This window comes from Solanum tuberosum, unplaced genomic scaffold (assembly GCF_000226075.1).
Source record: "Solanum tuberosum cultivar DM 1-3 516 R44 unplaced genomic scaffold, SolTub_3.0 scf00288, whole genome shotgun sequence".
Lineage (NCBI taxonomy): Eukaryota > Viridiplantae > Streptophyta > Magnoliopsida > Solanales > Solanaceae > Solanum > Solanum tuberosum.
This window is the reverse complement of record NW_006239213.1, coordinates 398,251-423,208: the sequence shown is the minus strand read 5'-3', so window position 1 is coordinate 423,208 and position 24,958 is coordinate 398,251. Positions and strand designations below refer to the sequence as shown.

General features: G+C 36.8%; 1 protein-coding gene across 1 annotated transcript in view; it reads left to right on the top strand.

Moving 5' to 3' along the window:
* The first annotated feature begins 23,062 nt into the window (after positions 1-23,062).
* LOC102582682 (probable receptor-like protein kinase At5g56460) overlaps positions 23,063-24,958 on the top strand; it is a 7,626-nt gene continuing 5,730 nt past the window's right edge. Inside the window, exon 1 of the mRNA XM_006359134.2 lies at positions 23,063-23,343. Within this exon, the coding sequence (XP_006359196.1) occupies positions 23,280-23,343 (64 nt within the window). The 5' untranslated portion in view covers positions 23,063-23,279. The remainder of the gene's footprint in view (positions 23,344-24,958) is intronic.

Here is a 24,958-nt window from a genome sequence, read left to right as displayed (position 1 = left end):
CAAATGCAGTTCTAATTTGTTGTTCCTGGCTTGCTCGAGAGAGAGGTTTTAGAACTAAGATTATTGTTTAATGATTTGTAGGTATTGAGTTGAGTTGCGTTCAACTCGAGAGAGTGAATCCTAAACCCAATCCTACCCATCTAGCTCGAGGGACTGGATGAATTAAGGTGTGGATTGTTCTTTATTACTATGCTTGTTGATGTTCGAAAGAAATCACCTGATTCGAGATAGTTGTTCGAGAGAAAACTATCTCCCTTATAATCTAGCCTACCCACTTATGTTTAGTCGTTTACTAGTAGTTTCAATTACCCATCTATCGAAATTTGCCTATAATCGATCACATCCCGAGAATTCCTCTCCTTATTGTTATCTCAAGTTGTTTGTGACTACGTTGTAGTTGATATTTCCAAACCCAAACCCCCCATCTGACATTTGTGTCATTCCTTTTAATTTGTTTCATGTCTTTTTCGATAATTTCTATTCCTATATCTAGTTAGATCATACTCATACTTCTTGATTAAATTTGAACATGTACCGCTCCCTGTGGGATTCGACCCCAACTCAATTGTTAGGTTATATTGCTTAACGACCGTCTACACTTAGAATTGGATGAAGTGTATTTGATAAACATTACTCAAAATTATCACAAACTACAATGCAACCCATCGAAATTAAGCACAAAATAACAGTTAAAGGTCTCAAACCCACACCCCATATGTAATTTAAACTCAAAATGTGAAAAACCAACCTTAAAAATCGTAAGAGTCGAGAAAAATGAGGGATTCGGTTGGCAAGAAATCCAAGAAAATGCACTCTTCAAACTTTGTAAACGCTCACAAAGGACTCACAATAACTCAAAGTAGGCAAAGTAAGAGAAAGGATTCGAAAAGGCTTTCAAATATCAAAGGTTTTAATTTTTGAATTTGAAGAGACATCTAGTCTTTCTATACCAGGTCCATTCGGCGATGTCAACTAACATCGCCGAACGTTTTTGGTGAATTGCCATTTGAAGCTTAAGCTCACTGAACATGCATGAACAAACACCAAACCCGAAGGGTGATACGGCGGACGCGATGGAGTCCGTGTAGTGCACTTCAGCGAATTGCCTTTTGGAGTTCTGATCGCCAATTTTGAAAGTATACTTTTCCATCCATTCAAGCTCAACAGGCGGACAAAAATGAGTCCACACAATGCCTTTGACATATCACCATTTGGGTATTGGCATCACCTATTCTTTCCTTTTCAATCTTTCGACCTTTTCTTAACCTGCACTCACAATGTACATTATTCAAAAGTAATAAAAAAAATTAAAGACTTGGGTTGCCTCCTAAGAAGCACTTCATTTAACGTCGTGGCACAACATAGTTCTCAAACTCAACAATCATTTTTAGGGTTCCTGTAACATCCCAGAAACTAGTAGGCTAAACTAGAGCTTAGCATGGGGGTTAGAGTCGTAAATATAACTCCCCGTACATAAAATAAAAAGTGTGTGTTATAACCTCAAGGTACGACCCCCAAGGACCAACCATGGGTCCTTGAGGAGGACTAAAAATTTTTTCCCAAAACCTTGACATACGACAGGACCCACCCACGGTTCACCTGCACGCCACGTGGTTCCATCCACAGACCGTGGTCGTGGAGTCGTGGGTGGTCACCTAAAACTACTTTTTGGCAGTTAACTGTAGGGGGACTTTGGGGTTTTTTGATTTTAATTAATATTAAGTGGTGCCGTTTTACCCTATTTTAGAACATGTATATAAGGATTTAAACCCCCAAAACTAAGTCATCCAAGTCATTATTTCTAAATCACCAAAAGAACCCAATTCTCTTTCAAATATTCTCTCTCTAGAACTTCAAGGAAGAAGAAGAAAGAAGTTGGAGCTAGGGTTCAAGGATCAAGGTTTTCTACTCGAATTCATTGGGATTCATTTCTAAGGTATGTTAGTCCTTCATCCATGGATAGCTTTCATCCATGGAGTCCCTTCAAAACCCCAATTTAAAAGTTAGAAATACCCAAAATCTAGGGTTTGATTCTAAGTCATGTATCCCTTTCAAAAATGATTTTAATGTTTGAATCACTTTATAATATGCTTGAATTGATGATTTATTATGGTTTTATGTTGAAATCCCCAAGAATCCATGAAATACCCATATTTCAAATTTGTGATCTTGTGATGTGGGTCTTTGATGATGAAAGGTGAATTGTATGAATTGATGTATGAGGTGATAGATTCACATGAAATTATGATTAAATCCATGTCTAATGCTTGAATTCTAGATGTGTTATGGAAATTACGTTTAAACTTCAAGGAGGTAAAGTATGAGATTATGTTTGTTTTATGAAGTTATGTAAATGTTTTAATGATGCTTCGAGTGTGAAGTGTTATTCATTATGATTAGATTGTTATTGTGGGCTGATTGAAAGGTTATTCTCATGAACTCATACTTAACTTAATGTGAAAGGTTTTCTCACATAAGGAAAATTCTAGGGTTGAAAAGTTTTTCTCACCTAATTGAATCTAAGAGAAAAAGTGATCATGGATGGTGATAGTTGCTCACACATGGTCTAAAGTGCTTTTCTAGTAAATTAACTTGGATTGCTTGTCAAGGACATTTTTCCATGAGTCTTGAGTCAAAGAAGAAACTTAATAACTATCTTGTGGGATTTAGGCCTAGCACCGAGTGGATATTGAACTGAGATGGAGGTTTACACCTATTGAGTTTGGGATTCCGAAAGGGGATCTCTCACCTAGTAAATTCCAGGTTTCCCAAAGCATGTCTCATGAGATGGAGTCCCTCACCAAGTGGAGTCCGGGTTTCCTAGTAGAAATCTATGTATCCCATAACTACGTGCCCCGTAGGATGTTTAGCTAGTGGATCCAACTAAGCTAACAAACCGGTTCTACCTTAGGCAAGTGGACCACCTCTTATGGTGTGGGGTTAAATTGGGAGGGATCATGTGATAGCTCACATGGTCCCATGTCGGTTAAGGCTATATCCATATACAACAAGATTAATAATGAACTAAGACATGCTTGAAGAAGCATCTCATAGAGATCAAATATAATGAACTAAAACATGCTTGAGGAAGCATCTCAAAGTGTTCAAAGTAACCAAGGAACTAAGACATGCTTGAAGAAGCATCTCAAAGGGTTCAAGATAATAATGAACTAAGAAGTGCTTAAAGAAGTATATCTAAGTGTTCAATGAAATGAGGAACTAGGATGTGCTTGAGAAGTACCTCATAGTGTTCAAGAGTTTTAAGAGATGACAAATATGAATGATGACCTAGAGTGATACTTGGCATGGGTGAGTTAATGGGATCTTATCCATGCCTTGCACAAGTATGACTTGAGGTTACCTAGGAAGTGCTTTTCTTACATGATGTATGTTTAGAATGAATTGTTGCTATAGTTTCTTTCCTTGATATGTTTGACTAAAGGTGAAGGTTCTCTTCAAATATGAGAATTAAGCTAAGGATGAGATCCAAAGATGATAAGTATGATTATGATGGCCTAAAGAGGTTTACTTAGCATGGGTGGGATTTATGGGGTCTTAGCCATGCATTGCACAAGTAGACATTGAGGGTGTATATGAAGTTATTTCTTATGCTATGATTATCTATATATGGGCTATGTTTATGACTTATGTTTTCCAACTACCTCTATGATAATGTTCAAACTTGGCATATAGCATGATTTATAATGAAATATCCCTTTTAGCATGTTTTCAAGGTTTTTATGCATGGCTATCATACTTAGTGTATTTTTGTACTAACGCCTACTTTTCCTACATTTTCCCCAAGTATAGGGTCAGTTTTTCAAGGTGATCATCGTTGTGGCTAAAGCTTTGAATTTGCTTATTTTCCTAGCTTGTTGGTGAATCCTCAAGATTTGAGGACGGATGTTATCTCAGTGTAGTTTCCTTCATTGTATTTCCTTTTTGGACTTTGTTGTTTGGGATAGGCCCTATATCATTTAAGTATTGTAATAGATGGCCATATTGAGATAAGACGAATTCCGCTTGCTTTTATTTAAAAAAATTTAAGACTTGAAATGTGTTTTACTCTTTATTGTTCTATGCTTATGTTATGATATGCTAAGTGGCTTACATGGAGCCTTTCGAGGTTCTATGTTCCATGTTACATGTATGGGGCACCCTGGGTTGTGACAAACTTGGTAATCAGAGCACAAGGTTTAGATTGATTCTACGATGATGTCTCATAAGCCACATCTAGTAGATTCTTGTTCATAATGTGAAGCGCGCCACATTTATGAATGAGAGGCTACAAGATGTTTAGGAAACTTCACTTCTTCATTATTCTAAGTCGTGCCATAGAGTTTAAATCTATAAAGTATCTCTCATAATCCTTTCCCTATGTTCTTCAGGATATGAATACTAGAAGCGCAAATACTAGAAGAATGGAGGGCGACAATGTGAATGAAGAAGATCCCCTCGAGCTCCTCAAGCTCTGATTAATCCTTCGACTATGTTGAATGTGGAGGTTAGGTCGGCTTTTCCAACATTGGCCAAAGCTTTGACGGCTCAAGCTCAAGCTGTGATGGCTCAGGCCAATAGAGATGTTGTGACTCATGTGAATCCTAATATAAATTTGGTTGCTTCAAGGGTTTGGGATTTTGCTCAAACGAACCCTCTCGAGTTTCATGGCTCCAAAGTGGAGGAGGATCATCAAGAATTTGTGGATGAGGTTTATAAAGTACTTGCTATTATGGGGGTGACTTCAGTAGAGAAAGCGGAGTTAGCCGCTTACCAATTGAAAAGTGTAGCTCAAGTGTGGTATAATCAATAGAAGAACAATAGGCCAGTAAGAGCGGGTCCCATAGAGTGGTAAGTATTTAAATTGGCATTTCTTGATAGGTTCTTTCTCCGAGAGTTGAGGGAAGCTAAGGTGGAAGAGTTCATTAACCTTAGGCAAGGTAGCATGAGTGTGAAAGAGTATGCCCTAAAGTTCACCCAACTATCCAAGTACGCTCCAACTATGCTGGCGGAGTCGAGGTATAAGTTAAGTGGGTTTTTGACAGGTGTGTCCGACTTAGTAGAAAAAGAATGTCGTACGACAATGTTCCACAATGACATGGATATCTCAAGGCTTATGGTGCACGCTCAACAAATTGAGGAATCAAAACTCAAGGAAAAGTCTAGGGAGGTAAAGAGGGCTAAAACCGGTGATGGGAATTTCTCTAATGCTAGATCTGACGACTATGGTCAACCTAGGACCCAACAAAGGCTTTCCAATCAATTTTCCCCCAATACTCATGGTTACAACCAAGAGAGAGTGTCTAACACTAAACCTAAAATAGGGAGTAATACTGAATCTTGGTTGCTTAAACCTACTTGCACTAAGTGCGGAAGAAAGCAGTATGGTAGGTGCCTAGCCGGAATGGAGGGTTTTTATGTTATGGTAATGATGGTCACAAGATGAGGGATTGCCCAATACTTAAGACAAAAGGGAGAGAAGCCAAGCAAGCTTCTCTTAGTGGTTCGGATTCCAATGCTCCCAAGCAAAAACCATTTATATGCACTCTGGTCTAGAGATGACCAAGAGAACTCTCCGGATAAATACACCAGTAAGTTAATAGTTTCCATATAGATGTAAATGTTTTATTAAATCCCGATGCTACTTGTTAGACTTTGATGTTATCCTTTGTAGGGATTGGTTGCATTGTTGTTAGACCTTTATTGGTTTTAGAACCTGGTGTAGTTACTATGAGTTTTTGGTTATGTCATTTGGGATTGCTCGAAAGAAGTGGTACTTGAGGAATTAGTAGGGGCTTCCTTCCAAGGGGGAGATGGTGTGCTTAGATAGCAAAATTGTTGAGTGTCCCGATATCCTCATATCTTTCTTCTACTCCTATTCTAGCTTGAGACAAAGAGTTCCTGTTGATTTGTTTTATGTTTTGGAGTCACAAGTGTGTTATGTGTTCCATGATCTCCTTAAGTTATGCATGTTCATGAAAGCTTATGTTTTTAAAGAAAATAAATTATATAATTGTTTATTCCTGATGTTGTTGTGCATTGAGTATAAGTTGCCTATTTGACTTCATGAGATGGATTGATGAACATGCTTTTGTATGCTTTTGAGAGTAAATTGCATCTTAGCTCCATCATGTTGTGTTGAGCAAGCTTTAGTTGGAGAAGGTAGTTCCTCGTATGAATATGAGAAAGGTTGGGTTATCATGCATAATGCTTGTTAGATGTAGTTCCTACTTCCTTGTGATGCATTGATTATGTTTGAGATGGATTTGATGTTTCCTCCGTTAAATTGTGCATTATTTTGGTGTTACATGCATGATGGACTACTAGTCTTGAGTCTTTACTTCTGTAAGATGTCTAGATCGTCATTCGAGGACGAATGGTCCCAAGGGGGAGATATTGTAACACCCTGAAAACTAGTAGGCTAAACTAGAGTTTAGCATAGGGGTTAGAGCCGTAAATATAACTCCCCGTACTTAAAATCAAGAGTTTCGTGTTACAACGTCAAGGTACGACCCCCCAAGGACCAACCATGGGTCCTTGAGGAGGACCAAGAAAATTTTCCCAAAACCCAGTGGGTGGGTCCATGCCCGTAGTTAGGTATTGTGGTCAAGGGCCAAAATTACAGAGTTGCAGGACCCAACCCACGGTTCACTAGCACGCCACGTGGGTTCATCCACGTACCGTGGTCGTGGGGTCGTGGGTGGTCACCTGAAACTGCTCTTTGGCAGTTAAGTGTAGGGGGACTTTGGGGTTTTCCTGTTTTAATTAATATTAAGTGATGTCATTTTAGCCTATTTTATAACATCTTTATAAGGATTTAAACCCCATACACTAAGTCATCCAAGTCATAATTTCTAAATCACCAAAAGAACCCAATTCCCTCTCAAATATTCTCTCTCTAAAACATCAAGGAAGAAGAAGAAGGAAGTTGGAGCTAGGGTTCAAAGATCAAGGTTTTCTACTCAAATTCATTGGGATTCATTGCTAAGGTATGGTAGTCCTTCATTCATGGATAGCTTTCATCCATGGAGTCCCTTTAAAACCCCAATTGCAAAGTTAGAAATCCCCAAAAGCTAGGTTTTGATTCCAAGTCATGGATTCCTTTCAGAAACGATTCTAATGATTGAATTACTTTATATTATGATTGAATTGATAATTTTTTATGGTTTTATGTTGAAATCCTCAAGAATCTATGAAATCCCCATATTTCCAATTTGTGATTTTGTGATGTGGGTGTTTGATGCTGAAAGGTGAATTGTATGAATTGATGTATGAGGTGATATATTCACATGAAATTATGATTAAATCCATGTCTAATGCTTGAATTCTAGATGTGTTATGGAAATTACGTTTAAACTTCAAGGAGGTAAAGTATGAGATTATGTTTGTTTTATGAAGTTATGTAAATGTTTTAATGATGCTTCGAGTGTGAAGTGTTATTCATTATGATTAGGTTGTTATTGTGGGCTGATTGAAAGGTTATTCTCATGAACTCATACTTAACTTAATGTGAAAGGTTTTCTCACATAAGGAAAATTCTAGGGTTGAAAAGTTTTTCTCACCTAATTGAATCTAAGAGAAAAAGTGATCATGGATGGTGATAGTTGCTCACACATGGTCTAAAGTGCTTTTCTAGTAAATTAACTTGGATTGCTTGTCAAGGACATTTTTCCATGAGTCTTGAGTCAAAGAAGAAACTTAATAACTATCTTGTGGGATTTAGGCCTAGCACCGAGTGGATATTGAACTGAGATGGAGGTTTACACCTATTGAGTTTGGGATTCCGAAAGGGGATCTCTCACCTAGTAAATTCCAGGTTTCCCAAAGCATGTCTCATGAGATGGAGTCCCTCACCAAGTGGAGTCCGGGTTTCCTAGTAGAAATCTATGTATCCCATAACTACGTGCCCCGTAGGATGTTTAGCTAGTGGATCCAACTAAGCTAAATAACCAGTTCTACCTTAGGCAAGTAGACCAACCCTTGACGGTGTGGGTAAAATTGGGAGGGATCATGTGATAGCTCACATGGTCCCATGTCGGTTAAGGCTATATCCATATACAACAAGATTAATAATGAACTAAGACATGCTTGAAGAAGCATCTCAAAGGGTTCAAGATAATAATGAACTAAGAAGTGCTTAAAGAAGTATATCTAAGTGTTCAATGAAATGAGGAACTAGGATGTGCTTGAGAAGTACCTCATAGTGTTCAAGAGTTTTAAGAGATGACAAATATGAATGATGACCTAGAGTGATACTTGGCATGGGTGAGTTAATGGGATCTTATCCATGCCTTGCACAAGTATGACTTGAGGTTACCTAGGAAGTGCTTTTCTTACATGATGTATGTTTAGAATGAATTGTTGCTATAGTTTCTTTCCTTGATATGTTTGACTAAAGGTGAAGGTTCTCTTCAAATATGAGAATTAAGCTAAGGATGAGATCCAAAGATGATAAGTATGATTATGATGGCCTAAAGAGGTTTACTTAGCATGGGTGGGATTTATGGGGTCTTAGCCATGCATTGCACAAGTAGACATTGAGGGTGTATATGAAGTTATTTCTTATGCTATGATTATCTATATATGGGCTATGTTTATGACTTATGTTTTCCAACTACCTCTATGATAATGTTCAAACTTGGCATATAGCATGATTTATAATGAAATATCCCTTTTAGCATGTTTTCAAGGTTTTTATGCATGGCTATCATACTTATTGCATTTTTGTACTAACGACTAACGCCTACTTTTCCTACATTTTCCCCAAGTATAGGGTTTGGTTCTTAAGATGATCATCGTTGTGGCTAAAGCTTGGAATTTGCTTATTCTCCTATCTTGACGGTGAGTCCTTAAGATTTGAGGACGGGTGTTATCTCATTGTAGTTTCCTTCATTGTATTTCCTTTTTGGATTCTATTATATAGGCTAGGCCCTATATCATTCAAGTGTTGTAATAGATGGCTATATTGAGACAAGTCTAGACTTCCGCTTGCTTTTATGAAAAAAAAATTAAGACTTGAAATGTGTTTTAATCTTTATTGTTCTATGTTTATGTTATGATATGCTAAGTGGCTTACATGGAGCCTTTTGGGGTTGTATGTGCCATGTTACATCTAGGGGGTACCCCTGGGTCATGATAGTTCAAGATGGTGTCATTTGGCAATGTTCCCTTTTGCCTTGTATTGAGATAAGTGACAATTTGGCCAGTTTGGTCTCCAACTGGTTAATGGAAATTGAGTGTCACCATCTGGGATAGAGAAGTCATTTTTCAATTCCTTCAACACTTTATCAATCCCTTCAACCTTGCTGTAGATCCTTGCAAACATGTCTTCTGTCCGACTTTCTTCTGGCCCAGTGTCACGACCCGGGGGTACCCACTAGATGTAACAAGGCATACAAGACCCCGAGAGGCCTCATACAAACCACTTAGCATATCATAACATAAAGTAATAGAAAATGAGCAGAAATTAAGACATTTCAATATAATCGAAGTCTTTATAAAACGAAGGGGATGTCTAATACAATTGTCTCAAACCATCTAACCAACATGAATAAATCTCGGGACACAGCCCATACAATAGTCCAAACATGAAATGAATGACATAAAGGAACATGGTGGTCAAATCCTAGAATGCTATCAAGACTCACTAAATCTTCAATCCTTGATCTACTATGATCCTAGCCACGAGTGTGAAAATCAATATCACCGGACCCTACATTTGATAAGAATGTAGGCAAGAGTATGTGTTAGTAAAAACATGTACTAAATATGATGTCTAGCATAAACAACATAAACATAATGGTTAGTCAATGTAAACCATAAGCATAATCAATCTACACAAATCATCAAACATAATAAAGGAGGAAAGCTTCTCAAGCATCCTCTACTTATCCTTAGTCAAGACTTGGGTCATTTACCTCTAGTCATACTTACGTCATGGAAGGCATCTCAAGCAACAATCCAAGGTATTCATTCTTCATATCATAGTTCACATTATTCATACTTACTTTTAAAGTCATGGGGATTTGCCTCCTTGCCTAACTTACAAAGGCTAATGGGTATTCGTCTCTTGCCTTACTTACTTTATGATCATGTGTACTCGCCTCCACAATCACATCATATGACACGGGTACTCGCCTCCATGTCCATTCATCATAATAAGAACATGGGGAATCATCTCTTGTTCAATTCTAAAGAGTATGGGAAATCACCTCATATCCTTTCATATGGAGGTCAAGGGTAGTCACCTCTAACCTCATCAACTACATAGTATTTTAGTCTAGATTCATTTTATGTGAGCAATCCTTTCAACCTAGAATCATTCATGTGAGAAAGCCTTTCACATTCATACATTCATACTTAATCAATTCATGTGGTAAGTATCCCTTCCACACCAACAACATCTATTATCAACAATTCACATCATAAGCTTTACTCTCAAAGAAATTATCATCATAATTCATCAATCCTATATGGATAAACCTAAACCCATAAAGTTTCCCTTCATGGCATCAACCCAATTATATCAATTCTAACTTAGAAACCTAGGATAGGCATGGGTACATGTAATCTCATCCTAAAAACATGATTTACTATTAATTCAATCATAATCAATCATTATCCACTCAATTGGATCAACATTCATCACTACCCACAACATTGGAAGAAACCCTACCTATAATTGGGGATTTCATCTTCAGAATTGGGGAAATCTAAGGGACTCCATGGAAGAAAGGATCCCATGGATGAAAAACCATCATACATTGATTACAAAGACCGTTGATCAGACCACGGTCCGTGGTTGGGGGACCCGTGGTTCACTGGCCCAGAAGCGAGACTCTGATCCAGACGAAGGTCCACCAGGACGGACTGTGGGTCAGTCCACGGTCCGTCGACTGGGATCCGTAAATGGTGGGTCGGTAGTTAAGTTCAAGGGTAGTTGATTCTTTTCCTAATTATTTTATTCATATACTACTTAATTTTTCCCTTCACTAACACCCCTATATAAGTGATTTGAACCCCAAATTAGCCCATTCACTTCATTTTCTTGAAATTCCCAAAAAAAAAAAAAAAAACTCTCCAACAATTCTCTCTCTACAACTTGAAGAAGAAAAAAGGGTTCAAGCTAGGATCAAAGTCAAGTCTTAATTCCTCCATTGAAGATTATAAAGAAGCTTTAATGTATGATAGTTTTCATCCATGGATTTCTTCCATTCATGGAGTTCCCAAATTCCTTTATTTTCAAAGTTACAAATCCCCAATTGAGTTAGGGTTTTCTTCAATTATCATGGGTTCTCTTCATTGTTGATTTAAATGGTTGAATTAAGATATCCTATGCATGAATTGATGAAATACTATGCTTTTATGATGATTCCCCCACGAACCCATGTGATCCCCCATGTTTTCAAGTTATGAGCCATATGATTTGGGATTTTGATTATAATGGAAGAGTTTTTTTTTAAATTAAGCATCTATTGAGAGAATTACATGAATTCGTGATAAAATCCATATCCAACCCATATTTTCTAAAGGTTGATGATTGAAAGTGGGTTTTGAACCTTGAAAGGTAGTTTATGGAATTATGCATGTTCTGATGAAATCTATACAAATGCTTTAAGGATGCTTTGAAAGTAAAGTATCAATGATGTTGTTGTTGGTGTGTTGAAAGGACTTCTCATATACACATACAAATGGTTTTCTCACATAATAAAGGATCCTAAGGTTGAAAGGTTTTCTCACCTAATTGAATCAATGATTAAGAGCTATCCTAATGAAACCTAGCATTGATTGGTTATTGTATGATACATTTCCATGGATGATGACTTTTCTTGGATTGGCAAGATGACGTGCCCTTCCGTGGATAATAAGAATAGGTAAGAAATGACTATTCCATGAGATTTATGCTTAGCACCGAGAGGGATATTGCTATGGAAGCTCTCCCATTAGTAGAGGCCGGGTTTCTAGTAGCAATCTCATATCCCTTACCTATGTGCCCCCATAGGATGATTTTCTAGATAGACATTAGCTAGTGGATCCACCTAAGCTAAAAGTTTATGGTCCTTACCTTGGCAATTAGGACAAACCTTTTTGGTGTGGGAGATGTCGTGGGATCATGTTATAGCTCACATGGTCTCTATGTCGGTTAAGGCTACTTCCCATATTAATAATGAACTAAGGTTATTTCAAGAAGTATCTCATATGTATTCAAAGGTTTCAAATGATGTTAGCTTGCATTGATCATGTTTTATGACTTAAGTTTTCTAACCCTTTTATATCATGTTTTAGCTTGGTCAATTGCATGTCATGAAATGAAATATCCTCTTTTATGTCATGACCCAGGTGTACCTCCTAGATGTAACATGGCGTAGTTGACCCTGAAGGGGTCACATACAAGCCCTTAGCATAATCTAATATAAGATAAGTAGGAAATACGGGAAAAATTAAAACTTTTACAATCGAAGTCATTTTCATAACAAAAGAAGCGAAAGTTTTTACTAAACCTTTGTACTCAAACCATCTAACATAATACTTGAATAAAACTCTTGGGACGCAGCCCATACGAAGTCTAAACATAAAGAAATGACATAAAGGTAAAGTGGATGTTGTCCTAGAAGCTATGAGGACTCACCAAGATCTTCAACTCTTCTAGATCCTTGAAACCTAGCCTCCAAAGCAACTCAAGCCTCCAACCCTACATTTGGTTAGAATGTAGGCAATATGTGTTAGTACAAAATGTACCAAGTATGAAAGCTAGCACAACATCATACGAGCATCTCAAAATTGGTTAGTCAACATAAGACATAAGCATAAGATATATTAACATGGTCATAAAACAATCAACATAGCCATAGAATTATCATCAACATAAGCATCATATAAACACAAGTCAACAAGAGATATATTTAATGAGCATTGGAGATACAACAAGTTCATGGCATAGTCTTTACTTAGACTTTCATGGTTACATACTTCAACCTTAAGTCCTTCATATTACAAGAGAACTATTTCACAAGCCACCTCCAAGTATACTTGTGCAATGCAAGGATAGCATCCCATACTACCATCCAAGCTAAGTACCTCCCTTTGGTCATTCTTGGGCATAGTCCACCTTCACATTCAATACTTAGGTCTTCATGTCATCTTAATTATAATCTATGTACATGGTCAACTCTTAAGCTTCTCTATGCCATAAGGGTACCATACTTCTAAGTAACCCCAAGACACACTTGTGCAATGCATGAAAAGCATCCCATACTACCCTTTACACTAAGCATAGCCTAGGATTCATCCTAGTCATATTCACCCTACTTTTGACTCATTATTAGCTTAACTCTCATAACTAAGGAAATCTCTCACCTTTAGTCAACTATAACTAGGAAAGGCAACTCTAGCACCATCCTATCTCAATACTTCTCTTTAATGACCCTAAGTCATACTTGTGCAATGCATGCATAGCACCCCATAATATTATACATGCTAAGTACTACCTTTAGGTCCTCATGCTAACACTTCTTTGTTTGGAACCTAGTTCCTCTCTTTAACTTTAGAACACTATGAGGTACTCTCTTAAGCACATCTTAGTTCATTTATAACTTGAACCCTATGAGATACTATCTTAAGTATGTTTAAGTTCATTACTAGCATGGATACTATGAGATACTTACTTAAGAATGTCTAACTCCATTTATTCTTTGAACACTATGAGATACTCTCTTAAGTATGTCCAAGTTCCTTCTTCATATAAACCCTATGAGATACTATCTTAAGCATTTCTAAGTCCATTTACACTCTTGAACACTATGAGTTACTTCATTAAGTAAGTCTTAGTTCATTATGTTTTGAACACTATGAGATGTTTCTCAAGCATGTCTTAGTTCATTATGCTTTGAACACTATGAGATGCTTCTCAAGCATGTCTTAGTTCCTTGGATATGGAGATTGCTACTAGGAACCTTAACTCAGCTATGTGAAGGATCCCATCTCATGAGACCTAACTTTGGGAAAACCCACACTCTACTACGTAAGAGTTCCCCCTTTAACTTGGATAGTCCTCACGTCAACTAGGTGTGGCTCTCCTTTCTTCTTGGAGTCCGGACCCTATCTTGTGTAACACTCCATCTCGTTGTCAATATCCACTTGGAGCCAAGCTTATACCCCAAGGTTTACTTGTTAAGACTTGCTTAACACTCATATCTCATGGAAGGATGTCCTTGACAACCCATCCATGCTCAAGTGATTCTATCACTTTCATCTATCAAGCATTCATAAGGTAGGTTAGGTGAGTATAGGCCTTTCACCACAATTCAACCTATTAGACTTCTATTCTCTTTTAGACTTTACTCTCAAAGCTTTAGCAACACTAGGTAATCATATTAGCATCACCCTAAAGCCCTAGCTAACATGATCACAAATCCTACTCTCAAGGTTCCTTTCTTAATCTCTTATTTATACCTAGATTTCAAGGTAATTTGATCACATCTTCCATTACTAGGTGATTCTAGTCTTAATTGATCATAAATGTTCAATTCTAACTTTACAAGTCAAGATCAATAATATAAAATAGAGTCTAGTTCAATTCATGATTCTATGATCCTAACTATGATCAATTACAACACACAACATTGAAATAGGAAGATCACATATGAACCTTCAACTTTGCCTCTAATGGCATAAACCCACAAATATCACATTCATCAATTTAGATTAGGGTTCATCATAGAAATCACATGATCATCAATAAAATCTAAATCAATCAATATTGGGTGATATCCACTAGATTGGAATCACACCCAATCCCTACCCACAATGCAATCACAACCCTAGCTAGAATTAGGTTTTTGAGTTCACAATTGAGGGATTTCTAAAGGGGCTCCACGGGTGGAAGAACCCATGGATAAATAATCTTCACATACCTTTGATTAAAGCCCTAAACCAAGCTTGAATCCATGGAAAAAACTCGACCTAGTTGCTGCCCCAACTTCTTCTTCTTCCTTGCTTCTAGAGAGGGAATTTCTTGAGAGTAGTTTTGGGGTCTTTAGATGAATGAGTTAAAGTGATTGGTTTAGGGTCTATTAAATATTTATAGGAGGGTAATTAATTAACCAAATGTCCACCCTAACGCCTAAACTAATTACTAAACTAGCCCTCAAAGCCTAACTTAAAACTAAACTTGCCAAAACTGGCAGCATCTACGGATCCCCATCCACGGACCATGGATGGGTCTAAGGGCCGTGGTTTGGGTCCGTCAATTGGACCTGGGATCAAATGTTGCAGGGTGTTGTAGGCATGACCTATGCCCATGACCTACGGGGATTAGGTTGATCTAAGGGGTGTGGTTTGCAAACATAAGTCACACTTTTGACAGTTTTGGTGGACTGTTTTGGGGTCCTCCTCAAGGACCCCTTGGGTGGTCCTTGGGGACTCGTACCCGGGTTTTTAACCCCTAAACATGTCATTCTATGTACGGGAGTCATTTATCTTAATTTTAACCCTCATACGACACTCCAAAACTCCACTACAAGACTCTACAACACACTAGTTCAACTCACTAAAATATGGGGTGTTACATTTTAGCATGATTTAAATGGTTTATGCATAGATATCATAGTTGGTACATTTTTTTGTACTAACGCATACTATTTCCTACATTTCCCCAAATGTAGGGTCTGACAAACAGTTTTCTCAATTTCGTGCCTAGTGATTAATTTCGAGGTTTCTTGAGCTTTGGTGAGTCGTCGTGCTTCGAGGACGGATTCTCATTGTTTCAGTTTACTTATTGTATTTCAGTTTTAGACATGATGTATGGACTAGATCCAATTTCATTCTATTTTACTAGATGGCTATTGTGACAAGCGCATTAGACTTCCGCTTTTCTTTTCTAAAACTATTGAACTTAAAATGTTGTTTTACTCTTATTGTTCTTTTTCTTATGTTATGAATCCTAAGTGGCTTGTATGGGGTCTCTCAGGATACTATACACCATGTTACGTCTAGGGGGTACCCCTGGGTCGTGACAAACGTGGTATCAGAGCACAAGGTTTAGAATGGTTCTAGGATGTCTCATATGCCACGTCAAGTAGAGTCTTGTTCATGAGTGTGAAGCGCGCCATATTTATGAATGAGAGGCTACAAGATGATTAGGAAACTCCACTTCTTTCATTACTCTAAAGTCGTGCGATGGAGTTTGACTCTATAAGGTTTCTCTCCTAATCCTTATTCAATGCTCTACAGGATATAGCTACTCGAAGAGCTTATGGTAGAAGGAATGTGAGAGAGAATGCGGAACAAGAAGCTCCTCCCCAAGCTCCTCAAATTTTGGTCGATCCATTGGCCGAGCAAGTGACTAATGCGGAGTTTAGTGCTTCCATTCAAGTGTTGGCTCAAGCCGTGACGGCCCAATCCAATTGGGAGGTTGCGGTTCCCGTGAACCCAAATGTGGGTACGGCGGCATCTAGAGAGAGGGACTTCACTAGGATGAATCCTCTGGAGTTTCATGGTTCTAAGGTTGAAAAAGATCCTCAAGAGTTCATTGATGAGGTATCTAAGGACTTGATGATAATGGGAGTGACGGTGGTGGAAAAGACGGAGTTGGCCACTTACCCACTAAAGTTGTTGCTCAAACTTGGTTCAACCAATGGAAAAAAGGAAGACCAAAAGATGCGGGTCCACTTGATTGGGAGAAGTTTAAGGCTTCTTTTCTTGATAGGTTCTTTCCCCTTGAGATGAGGGAAGCAAAGGTGCTTGAGTTTATTAACCATCACCAAGGAAGTATGAGTGTGAGGGAATATGCTCAAAAGTTCACACAATTGTCTAAGTATGCTCCAACAATGGTTGCCGATTCAAGGGCAAGGATGAGTAAGTTCATTTCGGCTGTGTCCGAAATGGTGGTTAAAGAGTGTCATACTGCCATGCTCATTAATGAAATGGACATCTCTCGTCTCATGGTTCATGCACAACAGATTGAGGACGATAAACTTAAGGAAAAGTCTAGGGAGGCAAAGACGGCTATAACCGGTGATGGTAATTTCTCTTATGCAAGGTCCGATGGACATGGTCGTCCTAGATTTCAACATAAGTTTTTGGGTCAAGGTTCCTCAAATGCTCCTCCTAAGTTCAACAAAGATAGGGTGTCTACCCCTAAGCCTTAAGGAGGGAATGGTAGTGGATCTACATTGTCCATGTCTACTTGTACTAGGTGTGAAAAGAAGCACGAGGATAAGTTCCTAGCCAACATGGATGGTTGTTTCAGTTGTGGTAAGAGTGGTCATAAAATGATGGATTTCCCGATTCTTATGGATAAAGGAAGAGAGGGCAGTCAAGCTCCACTTAGTGGTTCGGGTGCTAATGCTTCTAAGCATAACCGATTTTGTGCACTCAAGACTCGTGGTGAACAAAAGGATTCGCCCGATCAGGTTACTGGTATGTTGAAAGTTTTCCAACTTGATGTTTATTCTTTGCTTGATCCCCGTGCTACCTTGTCATTTGTGACGCCATATGTGCCTATGAGGTATGATGTTCTTGCGGATGTGTTCTTAGATCGTTTTTCTGTCTCTACTCCTATTGGTGATTCTATTGTGGCTAAGAGGGTCCATAGAAAGTGTCTCGTTTCCTTGTCCCATAGAGTTACTCTTGTTGACTTGGTAGAGCTTGATATGCTAGACTTTGATGTTATCCTTTGTTTGGATTGGCTTCACTCATGTTATGCTTCTATTGATTGTAGAACTCGTGTAGTCAAGTTTCAGTTCCCGAACGAGCATGTCCTAGAGTTGATGCCTAAGGGTCAATTTGTTTCTTGTCTTAAAGATAGAAAGAGGATTTTTAAGGGTTGCATTTACCATCTAGTTAGGGTGAGGGATGTAGATTCTGAAACCCTTACTCTCGAGTCGGTCCCCATTGTGAATGAGTTTTTGGAAGTATTCCCAGATGATTTACCCGGTATTTCTCCCGAGAGGGAAATAGACTTTGATAATGACCTTCTTCCAGATATGCAACATATTTGTATTCCCCCTTACGGTATGGCCCCGACAGAACAGAAGGAGTTGAAAGAACAATTGAAAGATTTGTTAGATAAGGGTTTCATCCGACCTAGTATCTCTCCATGGGGTGCTCCTGTTTTTTTGTTAGAAAGAAAGATGGTTCTCTTCGTATGTGTACTGACTATTGTCAGTTGAACAAGGTGAGCATTAAGAAAAACTTTGATAATTTTACCAAATTGAGTTTTAACCATATTGCTAAAATTAATATAGATTTGAGGTAGTTCCAAACGATTTTTCATAAGATATATCCATGTGAATCGGGAAAAATCATCGATAAAAATGATAAAGTATCGTGATCCAATCATGCTTGGTACAGGGGAAGGTCCCCAAACATCAGAATATATTAAATCAAAAGGAAACTTTGAAATAGAAGAATTTTTACTAAAAGGTAAAGCAGGTTGTTTGACCTGTTTACATGCATTACAATCCAAACTTTTCTCATTAACATGACCTAAAAGGCCACTAGAAACTAAAAAACGAAGTTTACTCAAAGAACAATGACCAAAACGTTGATGCCATAATGACAAAGGAACACTAGAAGAAACAACACATAATCGAGACACGGGAGATGATTGGGGAATATGAAGACTAGCTAGTGAGTTCAAACATACGCCCAACTTTACGGCCTTTCCCAATGATTTTTCCCGTCTAAAGGTCCTGCACTCGATAACCACGAGAAGAAAAAGTAATATCATATCCCAAATCACATAATTGTCCAATAGAGATAAGATTAAATTTTAAACTTGGAATAAGTAAAGTATCAGGCAAAGAGAGATCTGATGAAGAAATAGATTCTTTATGACTAACATTCATATTATAGCCATCAGTAGTATGAATGGATGATGGGCTAGAAATTGGAGCCAGGTCAGAGAAAATCTTGGAAGAATAGTCATGTGATTAGAACATGTTGAATCAACGTACCAAGATGAATTACCTGAAGGAGTAACTAGAGCTGCAGGATTGTTACCAGTTGGAGAAAGGAGTTCACTAAGGAGAGCTTGAAGGTCAATTGATGAAGTTCCAGAATTGTTGGTTACTGCAAGAACTGGATTTGACGACTGCTTCAAACGAGATTGATTTTTGTTCTGAGGACGAGTAGGACAATTCTCAATCAAGTGATCTTCCTTTTTACAGTACCTGCAAATTGGAGGACAATTCCTAGATATATGTCCCTTCTTCTTACATTTATTACATTCAATAACTGGGCAGTCGTGTAAGGCATGACCAGTTTGACGACAATTGCGACAAATTTGGCACCAATTCTTTTAGTGGCTACAAAAACTGATTTATCCACTGCTCGTGTAAGATCCAATGAGTTTTTTTTCAGAATTTAGGGGAGGAAGAGCATCTTCAAGAGTTGGCAAAGGTTGTTGGTTAAGCAATGCAACCCGGGTTGGTTCATAATCATCAGTAAGAGACATCAAGAATTGAATTAATTTATCATTGTTGCGGTAAGCTAAAAATTTAGCAGTAGCATTAGAATTTCTAAGAACGGGTTCAGTCAAGGTTAATTGATTCCATATGGATTCCATCTTCGAGAGAAATTCATAGATATGTTCTCCCTTTTCTTGTTTCAAACTGGCTATCTCCTTCATCAATTGAAAACGATGAGAAAGATCAGAAGTAGTATATTGTTGAGAGAGATGATCCCATACCTCTTTTGTGGTGTCGAATTGTCCAAATTAGAGGTGAATACTTGGAACAGAAGTATTTCGAAGCCATGCAATAATTTGATGATTTCGGCTATCCCAATTTTTTAAACGATCAACAAACTTTTCATTTGTTTCAGTCTCAGTTTGCTTTGGACAGGTTAAATCACCTGTGACATATCGCCACAACTTTCTCCCTTTCAAAAATGTATGCATTGCCTCACACTAATGACGATAGTTAGATCCATTGAGAACAACAGAAATAAGTTGAGAAATATCATTCTTCTCCATGATATTCGCTCAAAAAATTAACGTCAACAAACCAAAAAATAATAATTGAAAGACAGAAGAGACCCAACAAAGTGATGAAACAGTAATTGCTATCAACAAAATACCACGAGAAAAATAGAATAGTGAATATGGATTTCAAAAAATCCGAGGAGGCTTTAATACCATGTTACAAAACGAGACCAAGAAACACAAGAAAATCTAGAGAATTAATAATTCTATTCATCATTGAATAAAAGAGACTACAATTAAGAAGCAAAAGGAAATAAAATACCTATAATGTCTAAATATATACTTTAGCATACTTAATATACTTAAATATATACTCTACCCATATTTAGAATGTCTATACAATATTTACCAAATTTTAACAGCCTAAATGGTGCATAGTAATTATTTCCTCACTTAATTAACTAATTCATTAATTTTTTTAGATTGAAATAGTTTTTGATGATGCCAAAAAGGAGGGTATGCATTATTTAGAACTCAAGTAAACTAACCTAGTTCACTCAAGTGTTTCATGTTTTAGTGTTAACAGGTGAAAGTAGAGTAATATGACATGTTTTCCATCATCATTAGATTTAGCAGAGTTTTGATGATTGACGAAAAGCTATGAAACATTTAATCACAACTGGTTCATGAAAAGTTGTTTCAACAGACTTCTATCCACACTAGAATTGTACAGATAAAGTCATGTCATGTGTTCTAAAATCGAAGAACCCAATTACTTTAGATAACTTACAGTTAAATAAACAGTGTTGAAGATCGAATAGTTAGTGTTTGACTACAACTCTAAAAGAAGAGAAGAGTTCTGATGTGAAGAGGAGTCTCAAGTGGAGTACAACTTTTTGAACAAGTTTTGCAAATAGGAGATCCACTCAAATGACGCATTTCCAAAGCAGTAAAGGCATTATGATACAGTGGAACATATCGAAGAACTTGGGACGACTCGAAGACTTGGATATATCTTTAATGCTTTATGGATCCAGTGAGTTATAAACTGGAATAGGATCATTGTCTTCAACTTGGGACGACTCGAAGACTTGGAAACGTAAACCTTGGAAGGTTTGTGTAGTTGTAGGAATTAGACTTAATTCTTTAGGTTATTGTGTTTGTAATCTTAAATTGTTGTTGTATCATTGAGTTTAGTGAAGTGAGTTAAATCCTTTAGAGGTACATGTTGTGATATTTTACATCCTTATGAATTGGGTGTTTTTCATGTAAAAATAAAGTGTTCTTTATCTACTGCACTCTAGGCGACTCACTTCACTCAATCACTAGATCGTATGGAATAGCGAATCCGTAGAGTTTCTGACCATAATTCAATCAATACATTCACTTATTACATGTAATAAATCAAATAATTTAAGTTGGAAACAGATAGGTGAAAAGGTTCCCATGCTTTATTTCTTTAGATTTTTTTATGACTTCAATTTTGTTATTTTATTGAATGTAGACATACAAGTTGCACAAAACAAATCTTCAAAAATAATTTGCAAGAAGAATACAAATCGTTCAATATTTACAGATATATATTAGCTTCAGAAAATTTATAATTTACATTAGCCATATAGCTTTAACCGGAAGAATCTTAGCTATCACAACTTGTTCTAGAAACTCAAATAAGAAGGTATCTATTTTGGCCATTTAAAATTAATTAAAGATACATCAGAAAATGACATAATTAATCTCATAATCAAGTAAGAGTATTATATCAAGATAGAAAACTAGTGAAAATGACATTAAATTTATAAGGAAGGAATAGAAAAAGAGGAATGACCAATCATGGTTACGGTGGACGAGTGGTAAATACTTCATCATTTTAAACAAAAAATCTTGAGTTTGGTTCTCCTGGATATGTAGTTGTCTTTGTTAGAGAGCGCTTTATCATTTAATGTAGGATTTTCTGCGCGAATCTAAATTTAATTGAATTTTAATAATGGTACTGAACATCGAGTGAAAAAAGAAAGAATGAAAATGGTAGGGTAACAAAGTTAGGTGAGATGTTCAAATGTTTGGGAAAAAGAAAATAATAATGTGCAGGCGCACGCTATGATTGAGAAAGCTAGAGAACGACCCAAAAGTATTGGTGGAAACAAAGGAGGTTAAAAAAAGTCTACATACCTTAGTATTTCATTTGTATCTTGTATCGCCTTTTTAATTATTGTTTTTACTTATTTTTATGTCTATTAATAAAATATAAAAGAATAAAAAACATATAATTTATTATTTATTTCTATTTATAAAATTACTTTTTGAAATTGAGAAGTATTAAAATAACCATTTCTTTAATGTTAAAGCTGTAATTTGAAAATAAGTATCAATTTTAATCTTGAAATTCTAAAACGATAATTAATTTTAAATATTTTTTAAAAGTGAAAACGATAATTTAATTAATTTTGATGAGTATTAAGTAAGTGAAACATTAAGAAAAGAAATGTAATGATATTGTAGATATTAGAAGATAAGGCTATTAAAATATCTTTATAAAGGTTTTGATTTTATTTTTACCATACTATCAGTTTGGTCATGATTTTGTGGTTTTGCTTAACTGATTTATTGATAATCCAATAATAGCTTGAGAATAAATTTTAAGGTTTTGATATTATTATCATCAGATTATCAATTCGGTAATAATTTTGGGGTTGTGTTTAATTGATTAATTGATAATTCAATAATAGCTTGAGAATAAATCTTGTAGGTTCATTAAATTTGAAGTATTAATATAAAATTAGTTGATTTCTTGTATATCTAGTGTTATACTTGCAATTAATTTTCCTGATATCATGCCCATTGTTTGTTATTACTTATTCTTAATCGATAGATCATATTCAATTCAATGATACATGATTTTGAGGCGCAAATTACTTGATCCTTTTGAAATATTCTATTAAATTCCATTTATCACATTGCTTGTAAGCGTTTTTCAACATTATTAACATATTTCCAATATAAGATTTTTTAGTTTGGATAAACACAAAAATGAAAAGAGAGTAGTATTATGTTATGTGATAAAAATATGAATGTTTATTTGAGTAGGACCCAACAGAAATATTGAAAAGGTAGGCGCACAACTCTATTTGTGCTACAGACAACACAACACAACGCCACTTCCACTTTCCCACTTTTTTCTCCATCATTCTCACAACGAAACTAAATCCATTTTCACACACAAATATCAGGTTGTTACTATATTAGTTTCTTCATCAAACTAATAAAGATCCTTTGTTATTCTTGGGGTTTTGGCTAATTCTCTTGCCTCAGTTTTAGTAATGGGTCGTTTTTGAGAAAGTTGAGGTTTTATACTACAATGGGAAATTGCTGCTGTTGGGGGCAACCTTCAATATACAGAGTCTCTTCTAATGCAAAATCTGGTCAGTTTTTCGTATTTTTGCTTCTCTTTACCACTTTACAAGGTTCATTTTTCCTCTGCCTTTTCCTTGTTTCTATAAATAGTGATAGAATATTGGCTTTTCGATAAGTTTGGATTTCGTTATACTTGGCAAGCTATGTATGCAACATAAGAAAAAGTAAAAGGGTTCCGATTTTACTACTTTCCTTCTACTCTATTGTTGAATCTTAATAATTGAATCCCTACTATGTCCAATCAGTCACTCAAAAGTTGTACAACTACTCTGCTTCTTGAATACAAATTTAATTTTAAATTGCTTAACTCCTCTCTCATAGACGGAGATTGATTAATCTGCATAATCTTTATGTTGCATATATGTACTTACACAAATGGCTCATGTCCTGCTTTTTGTCACTGAAACATTAAAATTAACAGTTAGCTTTCATTTCTCTAGTCAATTGATTTTTTCTAGCTGAATATCTAAAGATGATGTGTACAGTGGCGGATTCAGGATTTTCGTTCAGGGGTTTTGAAAAATAAAAGTATAAACGTGTATATATAAGCCAACAAAATAAAATTTCAAGAAAGTAGTAGTATATAGTTTTAGTGGCGGATCCTTGTATTTTTTTGAGTTTAAAACCACACTTTTAGCATGTTTTATAAAATAAAAAACTAAAAATAACCTTAATGCAGGGATTCAAACCCTCGACATGAGGCTTAATTTAAGGGAAAATGCCGCTGGGCTATCTCTTTCTCCTTGTCATTGAGGGGTTCAAAATATATATATCCACATAAATATAGAAAATTACGTGTAATTTTTTGCCGAGGGGGTTCGGGTGAACCCCTTGGAACCCACGTGGGTCCACCCCTGGATGTGTGTTCTTTAATTTATTTAATCCATGTGATTTGGCATAACACTAAAAAAACGGAGGTGTAGTTTGTTGCATCGTTGACATGCAAAATATTTCAGAGCTTGTTACCATGTTTCTGATTTCATTTTAATATTTGTCCTTGTTGTATGGAGCGGAGTGTTGGCCAGTCAAGAACGCACATGTCCAAAAAATGCATGTTGTGGAGATGAGGATGTTGAGATGGATGTGTGGGCACACTAGGAGCGACAAGATTAGGAATGAGGTTATCCGGGAGAAGGTGGGAGTGGCCTCGGTGGTGGACAAGCTGAGGGAAGCGAGACTGAGATAGTTTGGACATGTGAAGAGACGGAGCGCAGACGCCCCAGTGAGGAGGTGCGAGGAAATGGTGGTAGAGGGTACGCGGAGGGGTAGAGGTAGGCCCAAGAAGTATTGGGAAGAGGTGATTAGACAAGACTTGGCTAGGCTTCACATTACCGAGGACATGACTCTAGATAGGAAGGAGTGGAGGTCGCGTATTTAAGGTGGAAGGTTAGTAGGGTTAGCGTGTTGCCGTCCCTCGCGAGGGTATGGGTTGTTAGCGTTTGGAGTAATCCTAGCCGTATTGTTGTTTACTGCGTTTCACTCCTCACATTACTTTCTTGATGTTATTGTATCTTTTGTTGATTATACACTATCTTTTGGATTGGTTGTTATGTTTTATATATAGCTCTCCTGTCACTTAGATTTGATGTTCTTGAGCTGAGGGTCTCCCGGAAACAGCCTCTC